Source organism: Corvus kubaryi, unplaced genomic scaffold, assembly GCF_017639235.1.
Source record: "Corvus kubaryi isolate FWS band 111438036 unplaced genomic scaffold, C.kubaryi_AGA036_p1.0 split1-65, whole genome shotgun sequence".
In the NCBI taxonomy this organism is placed as follows: Eukaryota; Metazoa; Chordata; class Aves; order Passeriformes; family Corvidae; genus Corvus; species Corvus kubaryi.
Window position 1 is genome coordinate 6,267,986 of NW_024582080.1, and position 20,906 is coordinate 6,288,891.

Consider the following 20,906-nt stretch of genomic DNA (forward strand, 5'->3'; position numbering starts at 1 on the left):
TAAAGTATAAACACATGCGGGCCTATCATTTCTCTATGATGTTCCATTTCATGGGTGATGTGCATATGTTTCATCCATGCAAGAATTAAGGTTTTAAGTATCTCTCACTCAGGGTTGCATGTCTTCTAGCTATTTTGAGATACAGCTACAGTCACCTCCTACTCCCAATCCTTTCCTCAGTTAAAAGCCTGTATTCTGAAGGACTTTGAAAAGCAGAAGTGAGGATGGATCACAAAATCCATGTTAACTGCAAGACGTGAGACCAGCACAACTGCAGGATAAGCTGCTACTCTTTCTTAAGACATTGCAGTGTCCAGCCCTGCTGTCCAGAGAACAAACAAAGGCTTTCTGCAGGGGCTTTGCAGACAAATTGCCACAGTATCTGTTTCAAGTGGAGTGGGAGGTCACATGAAAGCTGTACCAAAGTACAGTCTGAAAGGCTCAATCCCACCTAAACGGAGCAGCACAACTGTACTGTGAGATTCAAAGCATTCAAATTTTTTTCTAGCATCCTCTGAGACTTTCAAGTAATCCTAAGTAAGGACTGCAAGAAAGTCTTTTCTCCATCATGACAGTCTGAAGGCCTATTCCCCTTGGGGATTCAAAAAGTAAGGGTTGTTGCCAATGACCCTCTCAGAGCTGCTATCACAGAATACACCTTCCATAAGGTAACAGATTCCCTGACCCAACCAACACCATGAGCGTGAACTCCAGCACCTCAAACATCATCGCCTAAGGGGCAAGGACAACAGAAGGACAAGTTGTACAACAACAGTGAAAAAACATTTTTCAGCAAACATCCACACTGCTTTCTTTAGTCTAATGCCTGAGAGAAATCAGCACACCTAAGTTACTAACCTGTACCCTGTGCAACAGGCAAGACAATGGGAAAGGGAAGGCATCCTGGTATTCCATGTACATTGCTATGGCACAAGCATCTGACCTTCAGTGCTTGTGGCAAATGCAATACCATAGTATTGACATGACTTGAATGTACATATGAAGGAAGGAGGGAAATTCCTAGCTCTGCTTTTGAAACCCCACATTTTGCAATAGTAAATGCATGACCAAGTCTGGAAAACCTTTCAGTAAACTTTTACCTATCCCATATTCGTTTATGAGTAACTCCAAACATTTGTAAATCATTATATACACTAATATATATTTGAAAACGATTTGAAAATACATTACAACACTAACATTTTTTCCTCCAATATATGTATTCATATGAGATGTGCTTGACAAATATGGTGCACATCAAACAAAATACACCATTATTGTAGATTTTACAAAGCTAACAAAATAATTGTCATGCATAAGTCAAGTCTTAATCTATCCCTTTCTCAGAGGTGTGCATAAATAGGGGTAATGCAGAGTCTACATAAAATATATATAGTATATAAATTCACCCAATGTCTTCCTATTTCAAGCTGTATTTATGTAATTGAAATCCAGTGTACTTTGCAAAGCAGTTTTTAGTGTTTCAACTGACACTGCACTATAAATTTTAAAAACATCCTTTACTTCTTCAAGCACTGTCCTGCATTTTAGCCAGCAGCCGTTCACATTACTAAACAAAAAAATAAAGATGTGGCAGGGAAGGAAAAAAACATAATTACGACTTCAGAGCACTAGCAAAACTGGCTTGCCTTAGACATGCCGCAGACAAACCAACCCACTATTATTTGTACTAATTAGCAACTTCAATAGAATGCTCATCAAGAGCTCATAAACTCCATCTTTCAGTAACTTCCTGCCTTGGACAATTTCTCATATAACTATAACAATAATTCCAACTGAGTCTGGAAAATAAAATGAACTAGTTCCAGACAAAACAGGAAAAGAATAAATATTGATACATATTATATTTAACCCCTGTCATGACAAAAAAGAGTAGAAAAAAAATAGAAAAAAAAATAGAACTTTTATCTCTGATGAAAGAAGACACTACCTGAAAGGTAGGGAGGCTTTCCTACCAGCACATAAAACTACAATGTGCCAAAACCCTTCACAAGAGCCCTTTATGAGCTTTTAGGAAGAAAACTTGCTAAAAAAAAAAAAATATATATATATCCTTACTCCTGTAATTTTTCTGCTTATTGACTTTCAAGTAAAAGCCCATCATGAGAACACAAAAATTCAAATGCAAGGCACATCTCTACCCAGATGAAACTAGTAAGAGATACACAATCAAAATAAATCTCTTCTTGAGTGGCTTCCACTCTGAATAGCATTTAGAGGATTTAAGAGGGCCAAGAATAATTTCTGCCAGTCTATAAAAGGCCAGTGTGGAAGAAAGAGTCATATGTCTAGTACCAGTCTTTAAAAAGTTTTCCTCAGGCAGGGTATATCTACCATATTTTCAACAAATACTGAAATCTCCCCCAAAATGTCCAACAGATATCCTCCTCACCTGTAGAAGTTTTCAAGACAAAACGTGTAACAACATCACACATTTATAGATTCAGATAAATAGCTGCAATAATCAAGGATGCAGATTTTCAATGGAAGTACTACCATCATTGCTACCCTGAGTTACTGCATGGTCAGCAGGGAGAGTGGCAGAGGGAGCCACACATTTAAATGTCGTGTTATTTCCAGAACTGAGCTTTGGCTGACCTGCTCCAATATGGGTATTTTAGGATACAAACAGTTCAAGACATTTTATTTGCTGAAAGCTCAGACTGGTAAATCTGAATGGCACAAAGTTAACATTGGAATCCTCAAAAAATCCTGCAATCTATATTTAATCCAGACTCCCCATGCATTATAGCACATGTCAAATCAATGGCATCACTCATTTATTTCAACAAGAAAAGAATTTATCAGGCACACTTTGAGGTCCTACTGGATAAAGAAAATCACACACACCTAGGTTCCTCTTAATTTCTTGCACAGATTTTTGATAGCAACTTTGCAACATCTATTTTAAACATATGAGAATTCTTGTATTTTCTGTCTACATAGCTAAAAAGAGTTTTCAACTTTCAGGGGTAATAGTCTTAAAATGACTTAGAGGTATTCAATATTTTTTTCTTTTTTACATGTTATTGAGTGGGAGAAAAGTACCACTTTTTTCTTTAACTCATTAACAATACACAAAAGGATTTGTCTGCAGACTTATTCTCTGATCGAAGTCTAAGGGGACTAAGAAAGACTGACTGACATGGCTAATATAAAATGATTCATAAACAGAAGGAAATCAGTTATCTGACAGCATCTGAGATCAGATTCACGTAACAGGTCTGGTTTAGGCTAAAACCATGAAAAAATCCTCTTCATTTCACAAAGGTCAAACCATCAGTACTCTTTCAAAGAAACAAAACTTTCAAAACCCTTTATTCAAAAATGCTATAGCTCTTCATAAAGGCCTATTTTTTCCTATGACCATGTACCAGTGCTGTAATACTGTACATGTGTAGTTTTAAGTCAAAAGGGCTGATTTAAGAAAAGAAAAATAGCTGACGTGAGTCCATAATAACTTCCAAAGCATTCCCACAATCAGACTGCTGGCACTGAAAAGAAAGAATTGCATAAACTCATCCTGAAGTGCCTACAAATATAGCCCTTTGCCAGCATAACACAAGATGCTACTCAATACAGGAGTGCAAGGACAGTCTATTTACATATTAAAGTTATGTATTAGTAATTGCTGAAGTAAAATTAATCATTGTCACTTAGAACATTATTAACATTATTAAGTTCAAACAGTACACATAACTGCCTTGGAAAATTACTTCAGTTCCAATATATTTACGCATAAGCATTTGTACGTTTTTAACAAAACTCAGAAGTTTTGAGCAGTGCCTGACAAAGAAAAATCAAAAGAAAATCTGGACAAAAGGAAATCAGAAAACCTGGAAGTTTTCAGTTTTCATTAGATACCTCCAAATCAAATTTACAGTGGTTCTGTGTATAAAAACAGACAACCATCAATGTTTTCAGACTACTCACATTCATATTTGAACTATAGCACTTGTACCAAAGAGTGACTTCTATTCTCTTACCACTAACTGCTGCATGTTGCTTCAGATATTCCCTTCTGACATTTATGTTCTTCACAAGGCACTGCCTAGCATGAGCTCTTCTCTCTTTCACAGGATCTTTTGCACACAGTGCACAAATAGCCATATATTCTAGTGGCAGCCGTAGTCTAGAAAGGCCTTTGTGAAGTTTCTGAGCAAATATTTGTCTCACTTGGTAACATTCATCCTATTAAAAAAAAAAAAAAAAAAAAGGCAAAACCAAAAAAGATAACAGTAAACTTTTCTGAAAGCAATATAGACTGTAAAATAAAGCATGGAAGCTCAGGTAAATACGCCAAAATCAATTAGACCTTGAAGCCACTGAAACATAGGAATTGCAAGGGGTTTTTTTAATGCCAATTCAGAGCAATTTAACTGAACTCATCAGTTGAAGCTTCCTGTAAGTTCAGAAGAAGAGCTAAGAAATTGTGCAAGAAGATGTTGCACTCAGGACCCAAGGCATAATTTAGCACAGTACTAAGGCATGGAGCTACTGAAATTGTTTACAGTTGGGTCACTTGCTTTGTAAAACCAAAGTCAAAAATCTGCATGAAAATATTTTAGCCACCAGTAACCACCACATGTTAATTTTACTGCTATGATTTCACACATTTTCATCAAGACATTAATAATAAAAACTGAATAAAATTCAACAGAATTACCAAATAAGGTGAAACACTGAATAGAGTACCAAGCCTTTCCATTATACTGTGGAAACCTATGCACTACAACTGACCACAGAAGATAATTACCTGTGTCTAACAGCTGCCAAACAACACAAAGTAAAATAATATGAATTGTAGTTTTACAGTTGATTAAGCAACATATTTCCAGAAAAGGCACAAACTTTAGTTTTGTTTCTTATGTACATACCACAAACCATTTACTAACACAGGACAAGGGAGCTTAACAAAAACACATGTAGAAAAGAGTTTGAAGAAAACATACAGAAAAGCTTAAGGTAAACAAGGTCACCAAAACAGCTTGGCATATTTAACCTGCCAAAAAGAGGTCAAGAGGAAAGATTTACCTCTAAACGTAAAGAAAAAAAGCTTTAACAGGAGTTAGCAGTTATTTTAGTCAAATGACAGTTTTGAAGTCAGAAAGAATCGAAGAAGGTTTCCAGTTATCAGTCAACTGGAAGTGCAGAGCCAAAACCTAACCATGGGCTCTGCTAAATTTGCAAATGGCATCAAAAGAGATCATGTAATAGATAAAATAAGCCTCCCTCTTCCCCCACCAAAAATGAAATCCCGAAAACACTTTTTTAAATCAAGCCCCATTTTCTCCTTTCTGCACTTCAAGCAATATTCCCTCTCTACGGACTGAAACCCTGAAACATCCACTGTAGCCAGAGTTGAAGCAACCCAAGCCCACAAACCCAAACCATGAGATCTGCTCAACATCTTTTGCCTCCTTCTAGCAAACCCACTGCCCACAGGAGGCTAAGATAGAGCCCTCTTTTCTTCCTCAGTATCACCTAAGTCTAATGCCTTTAGGAAGCTTAGAAGAGACTGATGCCTAGTTGGTGTTTTCAGCAGGGAAACATCTCCTCTTTGCCTCAGAGGACAAGGGAGGTAGTTTGTTGTTACTGATGGCATTGCGTGGCCAATTGGAATGATTATAATTTATCTCTCAATATTGGGAATAACCTTAAATCTGACTGAGCTACACTAGCTCACTAAGAAGAAGGGGGACAAAACTTAACTAAGGTATGCTATTTTTAACAGCATACACAAACTCCATAAATTAATCCCATTTTATATATCTATGTTTCTGCCAATTCATCAGAAGTTCACCATTTAAAAGTATTAAAAAACACATACTTGTAAAGCATCAGGTATCACACAGACATAGCTCTGATTCATCAATTACACCAACTTGAGTTAACAAAGAAAACTGAGAAAGCTCTGGGATTTTTTTAAACAAATGAAACTTAAGCAAGCTACAAGATTTATTCTAAATCCAATTAAATTGTATTTTCAACAGCAAAGCTTATCAGATCTTAAATCTGATCTTAAAGGCTGTTAAACACTGAAGTACTATCCTCAATTATTTTTCACTCTCTTTCAATATGAAGCTCTGCTGACATCAAAATTTCTTCTGGACATCAAAGAAGTCAACTGCTGGTAACGTTATAAGACTGGCCAAATACATATGCAACTTATTTTAAAATAACTAAAATTACATGCATTTCATCATCATAAAGCCCCTGCTTACCACTGCCACTTTCATACAGTAATTAGTGACAAAATTTAGTTATCTGCTCTGCACTCCAATCATTATACAATACAAAATGGCAGCACCAGAGGGAAAAAAAACCACCAGCACAGAACCACAGCAGAAGCCGTGCAACCATTGCAGGACTTAAAAAGTAAGCTTTTTCCTTTTGTTTAATCTATTTTCTGATCTGCCCACTTAAAGAACCTTTGCTGTGAATTAAATAACACAAAACCAGATTTGGCCTAATTTGTGTCACCTAATTTGTGGCTAGACTTGAAATTGTTAAGAATAAATAAACTTTTAGAGTAATCAGTATCTACCCTCAAGAAACAGATTCTCATACTAGCCACTCTAAGCATAAAAATATATGTATGCATATGTGCACATGTGAAATCTCAGAAAAAAAAAAAGCTCAATACAGTACCACTTTTAAGTGAAAAAGTCATTAAAGCTATTACAGCTACTCTGCATGTGAGCACCTCCACTGACAGTGAGAAAGGAAACTGAAGAAGACCTCAAAAACATCTAGAAAAGTTATTTGTAAGTATTCAAAATCCATTAGGAGCTGCTGTGAAAATGAAAGGTAAAATTCCTGACGTGACAGAGCTTACAATCTAAATTCTAGAAAACAACTTAGAAAGTCACAAAAGGCAAAGAAATATCAATAAATGAAGAGGGAAAAGTGACAGAAATGATACTACAGCGGAACAGATTCTCCTGGAAGTGATGACAGAGCATATGAATATCCACAGGGAGGGGATTAAAGACACCCAACATGGCTTTACAAAGGACAAATCATGTCTGACTGGTCTAACCTTTTACAGTGAAGTGAATGTGCAAATGGATAAGGGATGAGCAATTTATGTCACCTGCCTGGATTTCCATAAGGGGTTTGACACAGTCATACACAACATTGTATATGGGTTTCAGAGATGAACTACTCAACTGATAAGAAAATGGCTGGATGGCCATGTCCAAAGGATTACAGTCCAAAAAATCAATGTCCAAATGAAGATCAGTAACAAGTGGCATGCTCGGGGGGAATACGGGAACTGGCATTGTTCATCTTCGTTAATTACACAGATAGGAGGGTTCAGAACATCCCTCAAAAAGACTGTGGATGACACTGAACCAAGTGGTGCAGTTGATACACTGGAGGGAAGGGATGCCACCCAGAGGAACCTTGACAGGCTTGAGCACTGGGCCCAGGGGAACATCAGGAGGTTCAAGAGCTCCAAGTGCAAGGTCCTGCACCTGGCTCCAGGCAATCCTCAGTATCCATACAGGCTGAGGGATGAAGGGATTGAGAGCAGCCCTGCAGAGAAGGACTGGGGTCACTCGTGGATGAAAAACTGGACATGAGCTTGCAGCCCAGAAAGCCAACCGTGTCCTGGGCTGCACCAGAAGGAGAGTGGCCAATGCGGCCAAGGAGAGGATTCTCAACATCTACTCTCCTCTCATGGGACCCCCATCTGGAGTGCTATGTCCAGCTCTGGAGCAATGGCTTTAAACTGAAAGAGATGAGGTTTAGATTGGACATAAGGAAGAGATTTGTTTACAGTGTGGGTGGTGGGACACTGGAACATGTTGCCCAGAGAACTTGTGGATGCCCCATCATTGGAGATGTTCAGGGCCAGGTTGGATGGGGCTTTAAACAATCTGGCCTAGTGGGACGGTGTCCCTGACCACAGCAGGGGAGTTTAATGAGATGATAGTTATGGGTTGCTTCCGATTCAAAGCATGCTATAATGCTATAGTAAAATGTGATACTAACTGGTTTATAAGTGTTGATAACCCTATTGCGTTCTAATTTCAGTCTCTCAAAATTCCCTTTTGAAAATTCAGGGAAAGTAAGCATTAGACACAAAAAAGGTGACAACACATCTGTTAGAATATCCACAAACAGTTAAGACTGTTACAGTTGGAAAATAGGTGATAAAAGTGAGAGATAGTGATGAAATGGAGGGCAAAGAGCCTGCACTTAACATACTGAAAAGAGTATCAAAACAATGAAGCAAAATTCTGATAGGAACTACAAGGTTAACATCTGCAATAAAGAAAGATTTGCGGCAGGAGGGAAATGACTGAAGAAATGAACAGATTTTGATCACCGGGTTCACAAGAAAACAGAACGTGCAAATACTACATTGACAAGGCCAGTTTGGCATGACATTATCCAGCTCAAATATCCTTTCCAGAGCAGAGACAGAACTTATTTGTCATTACATTAAGTGCCTATTTTTCTCTCGACTAGTTTTGTTCTGAACTGTAAAGATCTTTAAAACTCGTTTTGAGACAAGATTAACATTTATATTCAGTTTTGGAATATGAAAACTGAAAAGTATCAGGCTTTGCTTTGGGTGTAAAGACCTTCAGTTACTACCACTGAATTCCTGCTGCATTTTTGCTAGATTTCATCTGCTTAAGTAGTTTAAAGCTTTGTTCCATTTCTCTTGTTTTTCTTAGCATTTGGGAACTGAATAAGGGCTCCTTTCCATAGGAATACAGAAGCTTAAAATCCACATAAACATAGTTAAAACAATATACAAGCCTAATACAGATTGTCCTACTCTGGTACAGGAATGATTTTTCTAGCCTAACTGTAACCAACTCCAAGCAACTTAAGAAACTAAAAAAGATACTCCCTATGAAAATAAACAATATCCACACAGGAGCCATACCCTGTATTTCTTAATATTAAATGCCAATTTAAAGTCTTCTGACATTTAAAATGGGTTGCAGCTTTTAAAGCTTTAGCCAGGCACAGGAATTAGGGTCTAGAATGGAATATCATTACTACTGCTGGTATTTTCTGGACAGGATTCCTTCCAGAGGATTTCTTGACTTCTGGAAAGCCAGGAGAACACCAGCAGTTACACGAATAACACCAACAGAAGTCCCTTCATGACCACCTTACTCTTGGGGTGTGAAACAATTTCTGTACAATTTGCTAAGTCTACAAGCCAGAAATAGACAGGATCCCTGTATCTCTACTTACAATTTGAGAGTTACTTTCTTACTATAGGCTAACAGGCAGAAGTCAAGGATGAAAATTCCAGCATCTACTAAGGAATCTCTCCCTATTTCTTCTAATATTTGAAGGATGCTAATTATCTTTGCAGACCTCTGCATTCCAAATATATTCTACCCAAGAAATTTTACTGAGAAACCAAGGTCACTGTTGTCACCACAGTTCAACATACTTTACATCATCTCATTTCAGCTTCTAGTAACGTCATAATGCAGCTGGGGTATTACTTAAATACATACTGCATTTCTCAGCTTATCAATATTCTAACATTTGACTGCTCTAAGTTAGTACTCCCCCAATGGACAGCCCGGTACTATAGATCTAATTCTCATCCAAAATGAGTTTTCAGGATTACGTAGTGGAAAAATAATTTCATGCCAAGGCTGAATGTTTTACATAAAACCAGATTCACAGAAATATACATAACATACAACAATATACATCTGCTGATAACCCGCAACTCCCAACAAATTTCCTTACATTTATGGCTAGTGCACACAGCTGGTATTGCTCTAAGGTGATGATTTCATGGTAACAAGGTTCTTGTGCCAACTTCACAATAGCATTCCCTGCAGCCAGCCGTAAGCGAGACATATCAGGTTTACTGAAAAACAAGCACATGGATTGTGAAGGTTAATTAGTAAAAAAAATTATGTAATTATTTGACTGAATGAAGTCAGTAAGTTTGCATCACTGAAAAACAAGTACTTAGAAAGAAGTTTCTGTGAACTTAGCCACCACCCCCATGCCAGCAGAAGCAATTTCAAACTCAAAGTAATTTTCATGACACCACATTTTACAGCCTATTACCACATTACCATTACCTGGTCCCAGCTTGGCAATAAAAATCTTCCTTCAAACCTCCTAAAAGTTTCACATGGGTGTGAAACAGTTCTAGCTGTGTATTGAGCCAGGACAGTCCATACTGCCCCTCAGAGACCATGTTTAGCAGTAAGATACTTCTGTTCAGCTTGCTGGTCCTCCTTCAGCAGGGCAGTCCTGCTAAAGAAGTGCCAGCCCATTTCTAGTCCCCTAAGTGCCAAACTTTTCTAGCTCAAAATTATGTTTCAGGCCAACATAAATTAAGATTAACTAGACACTGTAATACATGACTGAGTGAATTTTATTTTAAGACAATAGTAAAGTGTCTTTTGGATGCAACCACTAAAAATGTTGTATATCAGATGTGTGGCAAATTTTCTACAGCACAAAACTATGACATTCTAAACTCCTAAACCTTTTTAGTAATTTTACTCTTGGTGAGCTTTAGTTTAAGAAAAAATGCAGATCATATCTAATATCAATACTTTCTAATAATACTGCTAGTGTCCTCTGATACTGAAACACTCTTATTTTTTGCTTAGTATAGACTAAAATCAAAATCCTACTACAAAGACATGCAAGATTCAGCCTAGCTCTTCTACCTAACTACAAATAGAAAATAAGTATAATCTTGAATTTTGTAGGACTGTTTGTGAGTTATAAAATTAAAAAGAAAGACCTGGAAAGGGTAGTTTAGATACTGCTTATTGATAAAATTCAATATTAAAAAAAATACAAGGCTGGTGAATTTAACCTACACATGCTAACATTTCAAAGAAATCAGTTGTTGATTTAAAAGCAATTCAACAAAGTCATCAATCCTACTACTTCAAAGTGTGAAGGCTGAACAAGAGAAGGGATTTGTTTTCCAAGTGGGACCTTGCCTTCACCTTAGACTCCAGGCTGAACCGTGCTTTGAAATAAAAAAAGTAAGAAATTCCTTACACAGTCACAGAAAGGCAGAGTTGTGTAGATTTAAAAAGCATTTATGGCTGATGAGGGCAATAACATCACAATGATCACAACATGACTAATGGCCTCAATGGCATCAAATGGCTCCTGAGCCCTGCCATTTTCATTTAATTCAATAATCTTCAGCAAATTATTAAACATTGTTTAAAAGACAAATGCAAGCCATGAACACTAAAATTGACTCTCACAGAATGACCTCATATCAAGTACAATCCAGAAGATTATGTTCTATACTGAATGGACAATTTTTCTCTTTTCAAAGTCTACTCTAAGTTGGAAGGAGCAGTATCAGGTTTGCACAGAAGGGACACAGTAAGCATTGCCAGAAAGAAGATACCCTTATTGGACTCAATGGGTGAAGAACTAAGGTCAGGAAGTGTCAGCAAGTTCCACGCAGAACTAACAGGTCTGAAACATCATCTCCTGTGCTTCAGGTTTTAGAGTAATTGTTAGTGTAAGCAGTATATCTCACAGAGACAATGGAATGGCCATTCTACCAGTTTGGAGCTTTCCTGAAAAGCAATAGTGGGAATCACAAAATAATTAATACATGTCCTGTCATCAGGGCTCTTGCTTCATTCAGCAGTGGGTGCACATTTTCCCTAGTCTTCCTTTCGTCACTCATTTACTTAAAGAAGCTCTTCTGGTTGCATTTGTCACTTCTCACTAGATTTTATCCCATTTGGGATTTGGCTTTCCTAACTGTATCTCAGATGGTATTCTCTGTATTCCTGCCAGGTTATCTCTACTTCCTCCTTCTGTATACCTCATACAACCATAGAATCGTTGGGGCTGGAATGGACTGTTAAAGATCATCTAGTCCAACCCCCTGCAATGAGCAGGTACTTGGAGGCCTGTCCAACCTGACCTTGGATGTTTCCAGGGATGGAGCAGCTATCACCTCCCTGGGCATCCTGTTTCAGTGTTTCATCACCCTCACCATAAAAAGTTTCTTCTATCTACAGGCTCCCTTTAAGTACTGACAGGTCACAATAAGGTCTCCCCAGACCCTTCTCTTCTCCAGGCTGAAGAACTCCATCTCACTCAGCCTTTCCTCATAGCTCCAGCCCTCTGATCATTTTTGTGACCCTTCTCTGAACATGCTCCACCAGGTCCATATGTTTCCTGTGCTGAGAAACATCCCGGGGCTGGATGCAGTACTTTGGGTTAGGGTCTCACCAGGGTGGGCTAAAGAGGCAGAATCAAATCCCTCAAACTGCTGGCCACACTTCTTTTGATGTGGCCCAGGACACAGCTGGCTTTCTGAGATGTAAGCACACATTGTTGGTTCACATCTACCATTTCATCCACCAGTGCCCCCAAGTACTACTCCATAGGGCTGTTCTCAATCCCTCCTTGTGTGTTTGAATTTTGCCTGGAGCATCTTGCTCATCCAGGTAAGGTTTGCTGAAATATCTGCCTGACTTTCTGCTGCGACCACGCTTGAGCATTGAGGGGTGATTTTTGAATACTAGGTAACTGGCTTTCTCGGGACCCTCTTCCCTCCAGGCCTTATCCAACGGGATCCAACAAGCACGTTCTTATAGAGACCCAAGACTGTTCTCCTGAAGTCCAGCACTGATCTTGCTTTCTGACCTCCTTCTTGCCCTCAGGATTTTGATACTCCACCATCTTAGGGTCATTATATCCAAGGCTGCCTTCAACCTTCACATCCCCAGTAAGCCCCTCCTTGTTGGGATGTATGAGGCCCAGCAGAGAGCCTCTCCTCATTAGGTCCTCTACCAGTTGTGTCAAAAAGTTGTCATTGATGCTGCCCTGGATTGTTATGCCCTACTGTGTTGATCTTCCAGCAGATATCAGAGTGGTTGAATTTCCCCATGAGGGCCAAAGACTGCAATACATGAAGTTGTTTCCAGCATTTAAAGGCCTCATCCACTTCCTGGTCAGGGGTCCCACAGCAGACACTCACCACAACGTCACCCAGAGCAGTTTGCTCTTCAGTCCTAACCCATAAGCTCTCTGTTGGCTTGTCATCCATCCCCAGACAGAGCTCCATGCTCTGGGCTTGAAGGTTCACCTCCACAGCAATATCACATCACTGCAGCTTTCTCCCTACCTTGAAAGGATCCCTCCATAGCCCTCCATCAACTTGATTTAAAAACGGAGAACTGACCACATCATTATATAAAGTTTCTACTATTACTTTTGAGTACAAAAGAAGTGGAAAAATTAAATTTCTAAACCACACACAGTAAGGAATCATCATTCCAAGCATGAAAACACACAGGGTCTACAGAACTGATCTATTCATAAACAACTGCATAAGCCAACCATGAGCACCAAGTAGTCGTGCTGAAAAGCTAAATTACTGCCACTCAACTCCCTGGCAACTGCCACAGATGGTCATATTACAGAATATAAAACTATGAAACAATTATTTACAAAGAATTTTAGGACAGACTACACAGTAGCTACAAAGATAATATACTAGACAATTCTCAGGCTTGCAATTTTGCACATACAATATGGGTTCTATCTGCATAACTACCGTGTAACATTAACTCTACCCGAAAATTAGCACCTTTTTACACATACTGACACAATCCACCCATGCCCTTAATGGCTTTTGTAGAAATAAATTTTCAATGTTTGGCAAACAACACTAGCTGACAACATGTCACTTTACCTACCACAGAGGATTAAGAAGACACCCAGAAAAACAAGTTGCCTAACAGTCACCTAAGAGGTAAATTATTTATTGAGACTTAATCCTGTTTACACATTTCCCTCTTGCTTTTACTTTTAGAGACCCCAAGGGATTAGCCTGCCTCCAAGCAGAAGAGTCTTGTGTACTAACTATTTCCACCTGGTTTATACAACACGCTATTATTTTTTATTAGAAAGCCCACCTATTGGCCTTTGGCATACACAGCAATTGGTAGATCAGGAACAGCAAGCTCCATAAAAAATTAAACCAATTTTCAGTAGGAAGGAGGAAGTTGCACAGTTTATTCCTGCAATATGAGTAATGGCCTATTGAAGAGATAAATGAAAGCAAGAATATAAAAACTAAAATTCAGCTGTGTGTACAGTGTTACAAAACCTGAGACTCAGCAAACTTACATAGGAACCCAGCCAAGCTTACCATCACATCTTATGAAATAGATGTATAAATTGTTAAGCAGTCTAACAGAATAGTTTACATACTACTTTGACGAAAACTCTCCCCACACCATCAACACAGACATGAAAACATTACCATCTGTTACATACCTTATTTTCCCCTGCTCTGTTAAATCTCCATCACTGTGTAATATAGTTGTTAGCAACCTCAGAGTAGAAGTTCCGGACTTGCTGTGGTTGTTCTTCATTCCTAGCAACCACCGAACCATCATCTTGATGGCCTGAATCTGAAAAAAAAAATTGGTATCAAAAAGTCAGATCATACCATAAGCCTTATTTTTAAAATAGTCTTTATCTTAATTTAATCACATAGTATTCTTTCCCAAGTGCTTTCTGCTGGGACAAACATAAGCCTGTCAGGACTGCAAAACATCATTTCAATACCAAAAGATAACTAGACATTCTTGCTAGACAGCAACTTTTCACTGAAAGTCTCATACATGTATTACAGCAAATAAAAATTATACATTTAGTTAAAGTTTGAGCTGTTTCTTCTACTAATCACATATTTTGTCCTTTGAAAACTTTTTCTTAATTGAGCTTACATCAATTAAATACTGTGAAATAGGTAAAACAGTTTATACTCACTAAGAAAATACTACTGGATCGAAAAGTAGAACACATTTTCATCTTTATATATTCATATAATTCACAGAATACTCTGACTTCGAAGGGACCCACAAGGATCCACAAGTCCAACTCTTAAAGTGGATGGACGATACCGGGATTGAACCCATGACCTTGGCGTTAAATTCCTGTGCTTAAACGATCTCCATATAGTCTCTATTTATCTATGTAATACCTGAATTTAAATTTAAGACAAGTAAATGACAAAAACACTTAGACATTTTGATTGTTAAGAGTAGCAATCTGTACCACGATAACTTAGCCTGGTAATGAGTATTTTTTTCACAGCTATTTAAAGAAAAGCCTCAAAGCCGGTTACTTGGAATAACTTGTTTTTGTCAATGGAAACACCAAGTGTTTTGAGGCAAGCTTCTGCCAGTATGCAGAATCCAGCAACTATATGAAACACTGAATAATTTCACATTTCTTTAGTGAAGATAAAACTTCAATGTGGAGATGAAGTTTGTTTTCATATTTGAATCCCTTTATCCTTTCACTTTCCTTTCATATGACAGCAGAGACAATAAAGAAAACAAAGAGGGGTATCTTCTGACAGCAAAATGAAAATGCTCATCTGAATCACATAGACATCCTTGGGGGTGGGGGGGGGGGGGGGGGAACAAAAACAAAACAAAATACCGAACTCTGAAGATCAAAACAAAACCCAAAAGCTTTAGAAAACTTACATGGTAACTTCAAATTTTCTCATTATTGGAAAAAGCAGTAACTTTTATATAAACATTCATAATATCACTAAATTCAATTTATCATACATTTGATATATTTCTTGCAACTAACTGACCAAAGTGGTCCTGTCAGATCTCAGTTCTAGGCCTACCACTTACATGTGAGTATATTTTTTAGCACTGTAGTCCATTTATTCCACCACACTGGGTAACACCAGCAAGCTGTAGGATGTCCCCAGAACCCAAAATGCAAATGGAGTCTGAGGAATAGAAATTAAATTGTCTTGCCCTCACTTTCAAAGGGCCTTCCACTGGAACAGTTCTAACTATCCACCAGAAGATTTTACTAGCAATAAACCAAATAAATAATTGCAATACAACAATAACAGCATCAGATCTTTTCACAGCTCACAAAATCACTTTTTTCATGTCATAACCAGTACCTGTAACCATAAGTGCCTCCCATTTGTTGGGAGGACAGAAATATGCCAGCTCTCCTTGGTCTTCAAATAAATGATGTATTCACCCAGGGAACAGTCACATGCTACCTCGTCCCCTGACTAATTTCAATTTCAATCTTTGCTTCTAATAATTCCCTCCATAATTCCTTTTCCCTGGTTTTATTATCCAAACCTATTCTAGCCTTCCTTTCATGTAGTCAAGTCCTAATCCCATCTCCTTCAGAATTTTTTGTCTGACCCCACTAGTTTCCCTATTTCTTTGCTGGTGTTAATGATGATATGATGACATTCCAGCAACCATTCAGAATTAAGCATTCCCATGAAATTAGTACAGGGCATAAGAATTCCCCCAGTCACTACTACTGATTACCTGAAGACTTAGTTAAACACAACATGAGTTTGGACTAATGTAATGTTTTAAATTCTCCCTTTGCAACCAAATAGTGTAGCTATTAGAGGATAATTGCAGTTGGAAGGAGTGTTATGAGGTCTCCAGTTCAATCTCCTGCTCAAAGGAAGGTCAGATATGAAATCACACCACACTGGTCTCAGTTTTACGCACTGTGGTGTCGAAAGCCCTCCAAGAATGAAGACTGCACAGGCTCTCTTGGCAATCTGCAACCTCTTGCTACCTGTTGCATTGTATGACTGTTCTCAGGTTTTTTCCTTATATCCAGTCTGAACCTCATTTCAATTGGTGTTCTATGAGCCTAGAATTCTTCTACAAGATGAAAAATTATTATACACAACATGAAAAGATCAAGAAAGCAAAAATGAGACAGAACCATATCAAAAGATAACACTGTCTTCCTACTGTAACATCACCATTTTGACAGCAGCTGGCTCAGGTTTCTACTGCTTGAGGTTTCAGAGCCACAAAGGCTGCATGTTTGTGCAGGAGTGAAAAATCAAACGAAGTCCACTTAGAGCATAGTTAGAGAAACAGTATGAGAACTCTTATATTCTGGTGATATGGAAGGAAACAAGAAATATCACTGCTACTACACGAGTCTCAATCCACTGCATGGAGCACAGTACTCATCACAGGTCACTGCCAAGAGAGATTACTGCTTTAGAACTCAAGTTCCAGGCGCAGGAATTCCAGTCTAACTCACACAGTCATTAATCCAAGTCATAGTTAATACTGTACTGAAACATTTCTCTGCAGACATCCTTTCATTTAAAGCTTAGCATCCAAAACTAAGGCTCTCCTGTATCAGTCTACATCTGCTAGGCTGGACAATACTACAATTTAGTCTTCAGCAGTCCTTCCCACTTTCATACTCCAACTTGCTAGTTTTAAAATCCCCACTAGATATATAATAATGTTACAGAGGGAAAAAGAGGCTTTTAAAACCAGAGTGAAGAAAAATACACTATCAAAGAGAAATAATTTACAAACTAATGGCATGGCCTGCAGCATACATTAAGTTTATGCTCCTCAGTAGTAATAAATGCTAATTAAATTTGCAAATCAATTTTCACAATAACCTGCTTTCACCTGCAAATAAATGCTTCTTACAGTTTTCAGGCTTGGCTTCAACCTCAAATAAATCAAAAGGTTAATTCCCTTCCAAACAGCCAAATGTATGAGAAGTTTTATCAACATAAAAGCACATTTTAAAGAGTTATTACAGCTTCACAAATCGTTTAAAATAATTAAGAAAAACAATATTTACTGCTTCAAGTTACATGTACAACCCCTGAAGTGAAATCATGTCTATTTAAAACTAGCACTTCATTAAATTAAAACAAAGGTTCATTCTTTTAACAATTTTTTGAGTGTACTGTCTAACTATGGAATTGTACAAATATGAAAAATATCCTTTGTGTAGTCAAACAACTAAAAATAACAAATCAACTCCAAACAAAATCAAGCCTTTCCAGTAATGAGTTCTGTACCAAGCTGGAAACCAAAGTACTTACTAAACTAGCACAGAAGGAGGTCTGCTAGGAAGAGTTTAACAACCTTGAGAGAAGGCAAAGAACTTAGTAAAACCAGAGCAACTTTACTCAAAAGACATTAGAAACTAAACAACTGATATAACAGAGCATGCTACAAAAGACAAGCATCTCATTCTGAAAGAAGTGAAAAATCTATCCCTGTTCTGAAGGGCATTTAAAAACCAAATACAGATACAGAATATATTTTCCACATCGCAAGTCTATTTCTAATTCAGTGAAAAATTGAGTGACAGTATCTATTACAGAGTACAGAAAACGTAATACACTTACTCCAAAAAAAAAAGCTTGAAATGACATTTTTAAATAAAGAACCAAAACAAAGCCCCCACCATTTTAAAGTGATTTTTTTCTTAAATCCAGGTTTTTCCCTAATACACATTGCACACAGAGAAAAGCAAACAATTTTTAGTATTTTAGTAACACATTTATTCATTTGAGGAAACTGACAAATCCAAACCCCATTTTTCTTATTCCAAAACAACACTGAAAGTTTCTTGGAATGTCATAAAAATTCAAGAGAAAAACTAAAGACTTTTAAAAAAATTTCTATAGTGTTTAACTCCTACATTGAAGAGGAGAGGAAAAATAATTTTATTTTGAGTACTCCAGATATCATCACAGTTAAGTGTCAGAAAACAAAACTAAACATATAAAGAGCTTAACGAAAAATTTAATGATGTGTGCAGTAAATTTATGCATAAAACAATAATTAAAAAATACGTTCCCAAGAGCAAAACTTATTAAGTATTATAAACATAATATAGAGGAAAACATAGTACATGCTACTTACTTTAACAAGGGTTTCAGGAGACACTTCTTCATCTGGGACCCAAAGTTTTGTTGTCTTTTTCCCTGGAAGCTAAACCAAATGTTACATTTGTTACACCACTGTTACTCTCCAGTAAAACTTGTAACCTCCTCTTTCCTGTTTGCTTCTGAAAACAATACTGCAGCATTCCCTGGTCAGCTTTATGCCTTCTGTATCTTATAGAAGTAACCACTACTGAAGTGAGATACCTCACTATCCAAGTATTAGCAAATTTAAGATTAGTAAAGGGATTTTTTGTTGTTGTTGTTACCTGAAAAGTATTCCTTTAGAGTGTAATAGCCATTGCTTTGAACGTAACTTACAGATTTTCCATATCCAGTAGATTGGAACTTCATGCACATTTTACTGTTTTAGACAGTGTATCTTTCCCCAAGCAATTTCTAATGATGCACGAGTTCATTAATCACTTTATAATCAATACAAAAGTGTTCAAAAAGTTAAAAATCAGTCTTCCATTCCAATCGTGTATTTTAATCTCAAATATATTACACTTCCTAAAAACCACAACTAACTCACTCAAGATAAGAGACAGAGTGAAGTCATAACAATTTTCCCCTTTTTAACCAAAGCCAAGTCACAAGTGATCAAATGCTGTGCTATGCAGCTCATCACTTTTGTAAGATTCCCAAATAAGTAGAACTCTCTCCTTTCTGGTACCATGGGTTTTCAATGGAGCCGAACTACATGAGGAAATCAAAAGACAACCACATACAAAAAGTAGAACCAGCATGCCAAGTATCTTCCCAAGTACTTGCTGAGTATGATACTACAGGAAAAGCATACTCATAACACAAGGTTTTAAAAATACTCACCCTATCGTTCATTAGCAAATCTTTAACAATAAAAGTAGCAACCAAAGATTTCAAAGGGGCAGCAAACTGGTCAGGTGCAAGCATGGCTATATGGCCAATAGTAACCAACGGCGTAATGAGGTGCTCAAAATTGCTTGGATCCAGACTTTTATGCAGTGGCTAAAAAAAGGCAACAAATTCAGGTATTACTGATATAATCTGTGTCTTACTGAGAGGATGGGAATGACAGCTTTGTACCAAGTTGCCCATGCCTATTTCTATTTCAGAAATACAATTTTAAAAGAACTACTGGCTATTTAAAGATACATTCACCAACCCAACAAGTCTCCCTCAAGTCAGAGGAAACATCAAGATGACTGACAAAATACTTATCACCTCTGTAGAGTTCAAAAAGTGACAGCTCAAGCATGACCATTTAGGAAACAATGGATTAAAAAGCCTATTTTCTTGTGGGAGAACTAGATCTCAAGATACCAATTCCAGTAATGGACTATGATTCAGCCTTCAAGATAAGAGGTTGATGGGAACTAATTAAAAAGTATGTTTGCAGTTATAGCTATAGTATTTATTTACTCTTTACCACAATTCAGTTTTCCATAATTTCTGCAACCATTTAAACACTTTTGACCATTTTCAACAGGGGTAAGGAGTATGGTTCCTCTTTCCATAAGTAGTGCATGGTTCTGGTACATAGCCCAACACTTGGTTTTACTCCATCACCTCTTAAAATATATAACCCTAAACATGATGTATCATGAGATACAAGAACAACCTCTACTACCATTCTTCAGCCCAAAACCATACAAGAACAAAAGGAAAGGGGAAAAATATATTTTCTAAATCTGCTACAACTCACAACTACATCCCTTAGTTTACATGCGCAGTATAAAAGAGCGGTAAAACGTAACTTAAATATTTACTGTTACCTCAAATATCTGTGCAAACTGAGTTTCTTTGCTGGAAAATATTGCATGGATGCAGTGAATAGCATACTTGGCTTGACGAGGGGGTCCCTTTTTAGCTTTATGATGCAACACTGGAAGCAGAGCACTGAAAAGTTGTGTAACAAAACAAATAGACCGAGATAAGTACCTTTGCACAAATTGAAAATCTTCTAAAACATCAAACTAGCAAAAAAGTACAGATATACATATAAAAAACACAACACTTCTGCAAAAGTGCTATTTGTTTTTGTTTGGGTAACTTCTTCAAAAAAAGAAGAAAAAATTTTATTTACATAACTTGCAAGCAAAAAACCCCTAGTTTTTGTTGATAAAATATCATGTGGTAAAACAGGCATTTATACCTG

The 20,906-nt window shown here is 37.4% G+C and overlaps 1 protein-coding gene across 4 annotated transcripts in view; it reads right to left on the reverse strand.

The window, feature by feature from the left end:
- Window positions 1-20,906, reverse strand: part of PDS5B (PDS5 cohesin associated factor B) — a 101,267-nt gene that overhangs the window by 16,171 nt on the left and 64,190 nt on the right. For all 4 annotated transcript variants that reach the window (XM_042014082.1, XM_042014080.1, XM_042014081.1 and 1 more), the window contains exons 20-25: window positions 20,524-20,647; window positions 19,598-19,756; window positions 18,747-18,815; window positions 14,308-14,444; window positions 9,760-9,883; window positions 4,008-4,212 (exon numbers count right to left, since the gene is read on the reverse strand). In XM_042014082.1, coding sequence (XP_041870016.1) covers window positions 4,008-4,212; window positions 9,760-9,883; window positions 14,308-14,444; window positions 18,747-18,815; window positions 19,598-19,756; window positions 20,524-20,647 — 818 coding nt within the window. The remainder of the gene's footprint in view (window positions 1-4,007; window positions 4,213-9,759; window positions 9,884-14,307; window positions 14,445-18,746; window positions 18,816-19,597; window positions 19,757-20,523; window positions 20,648-20,906) is intronic.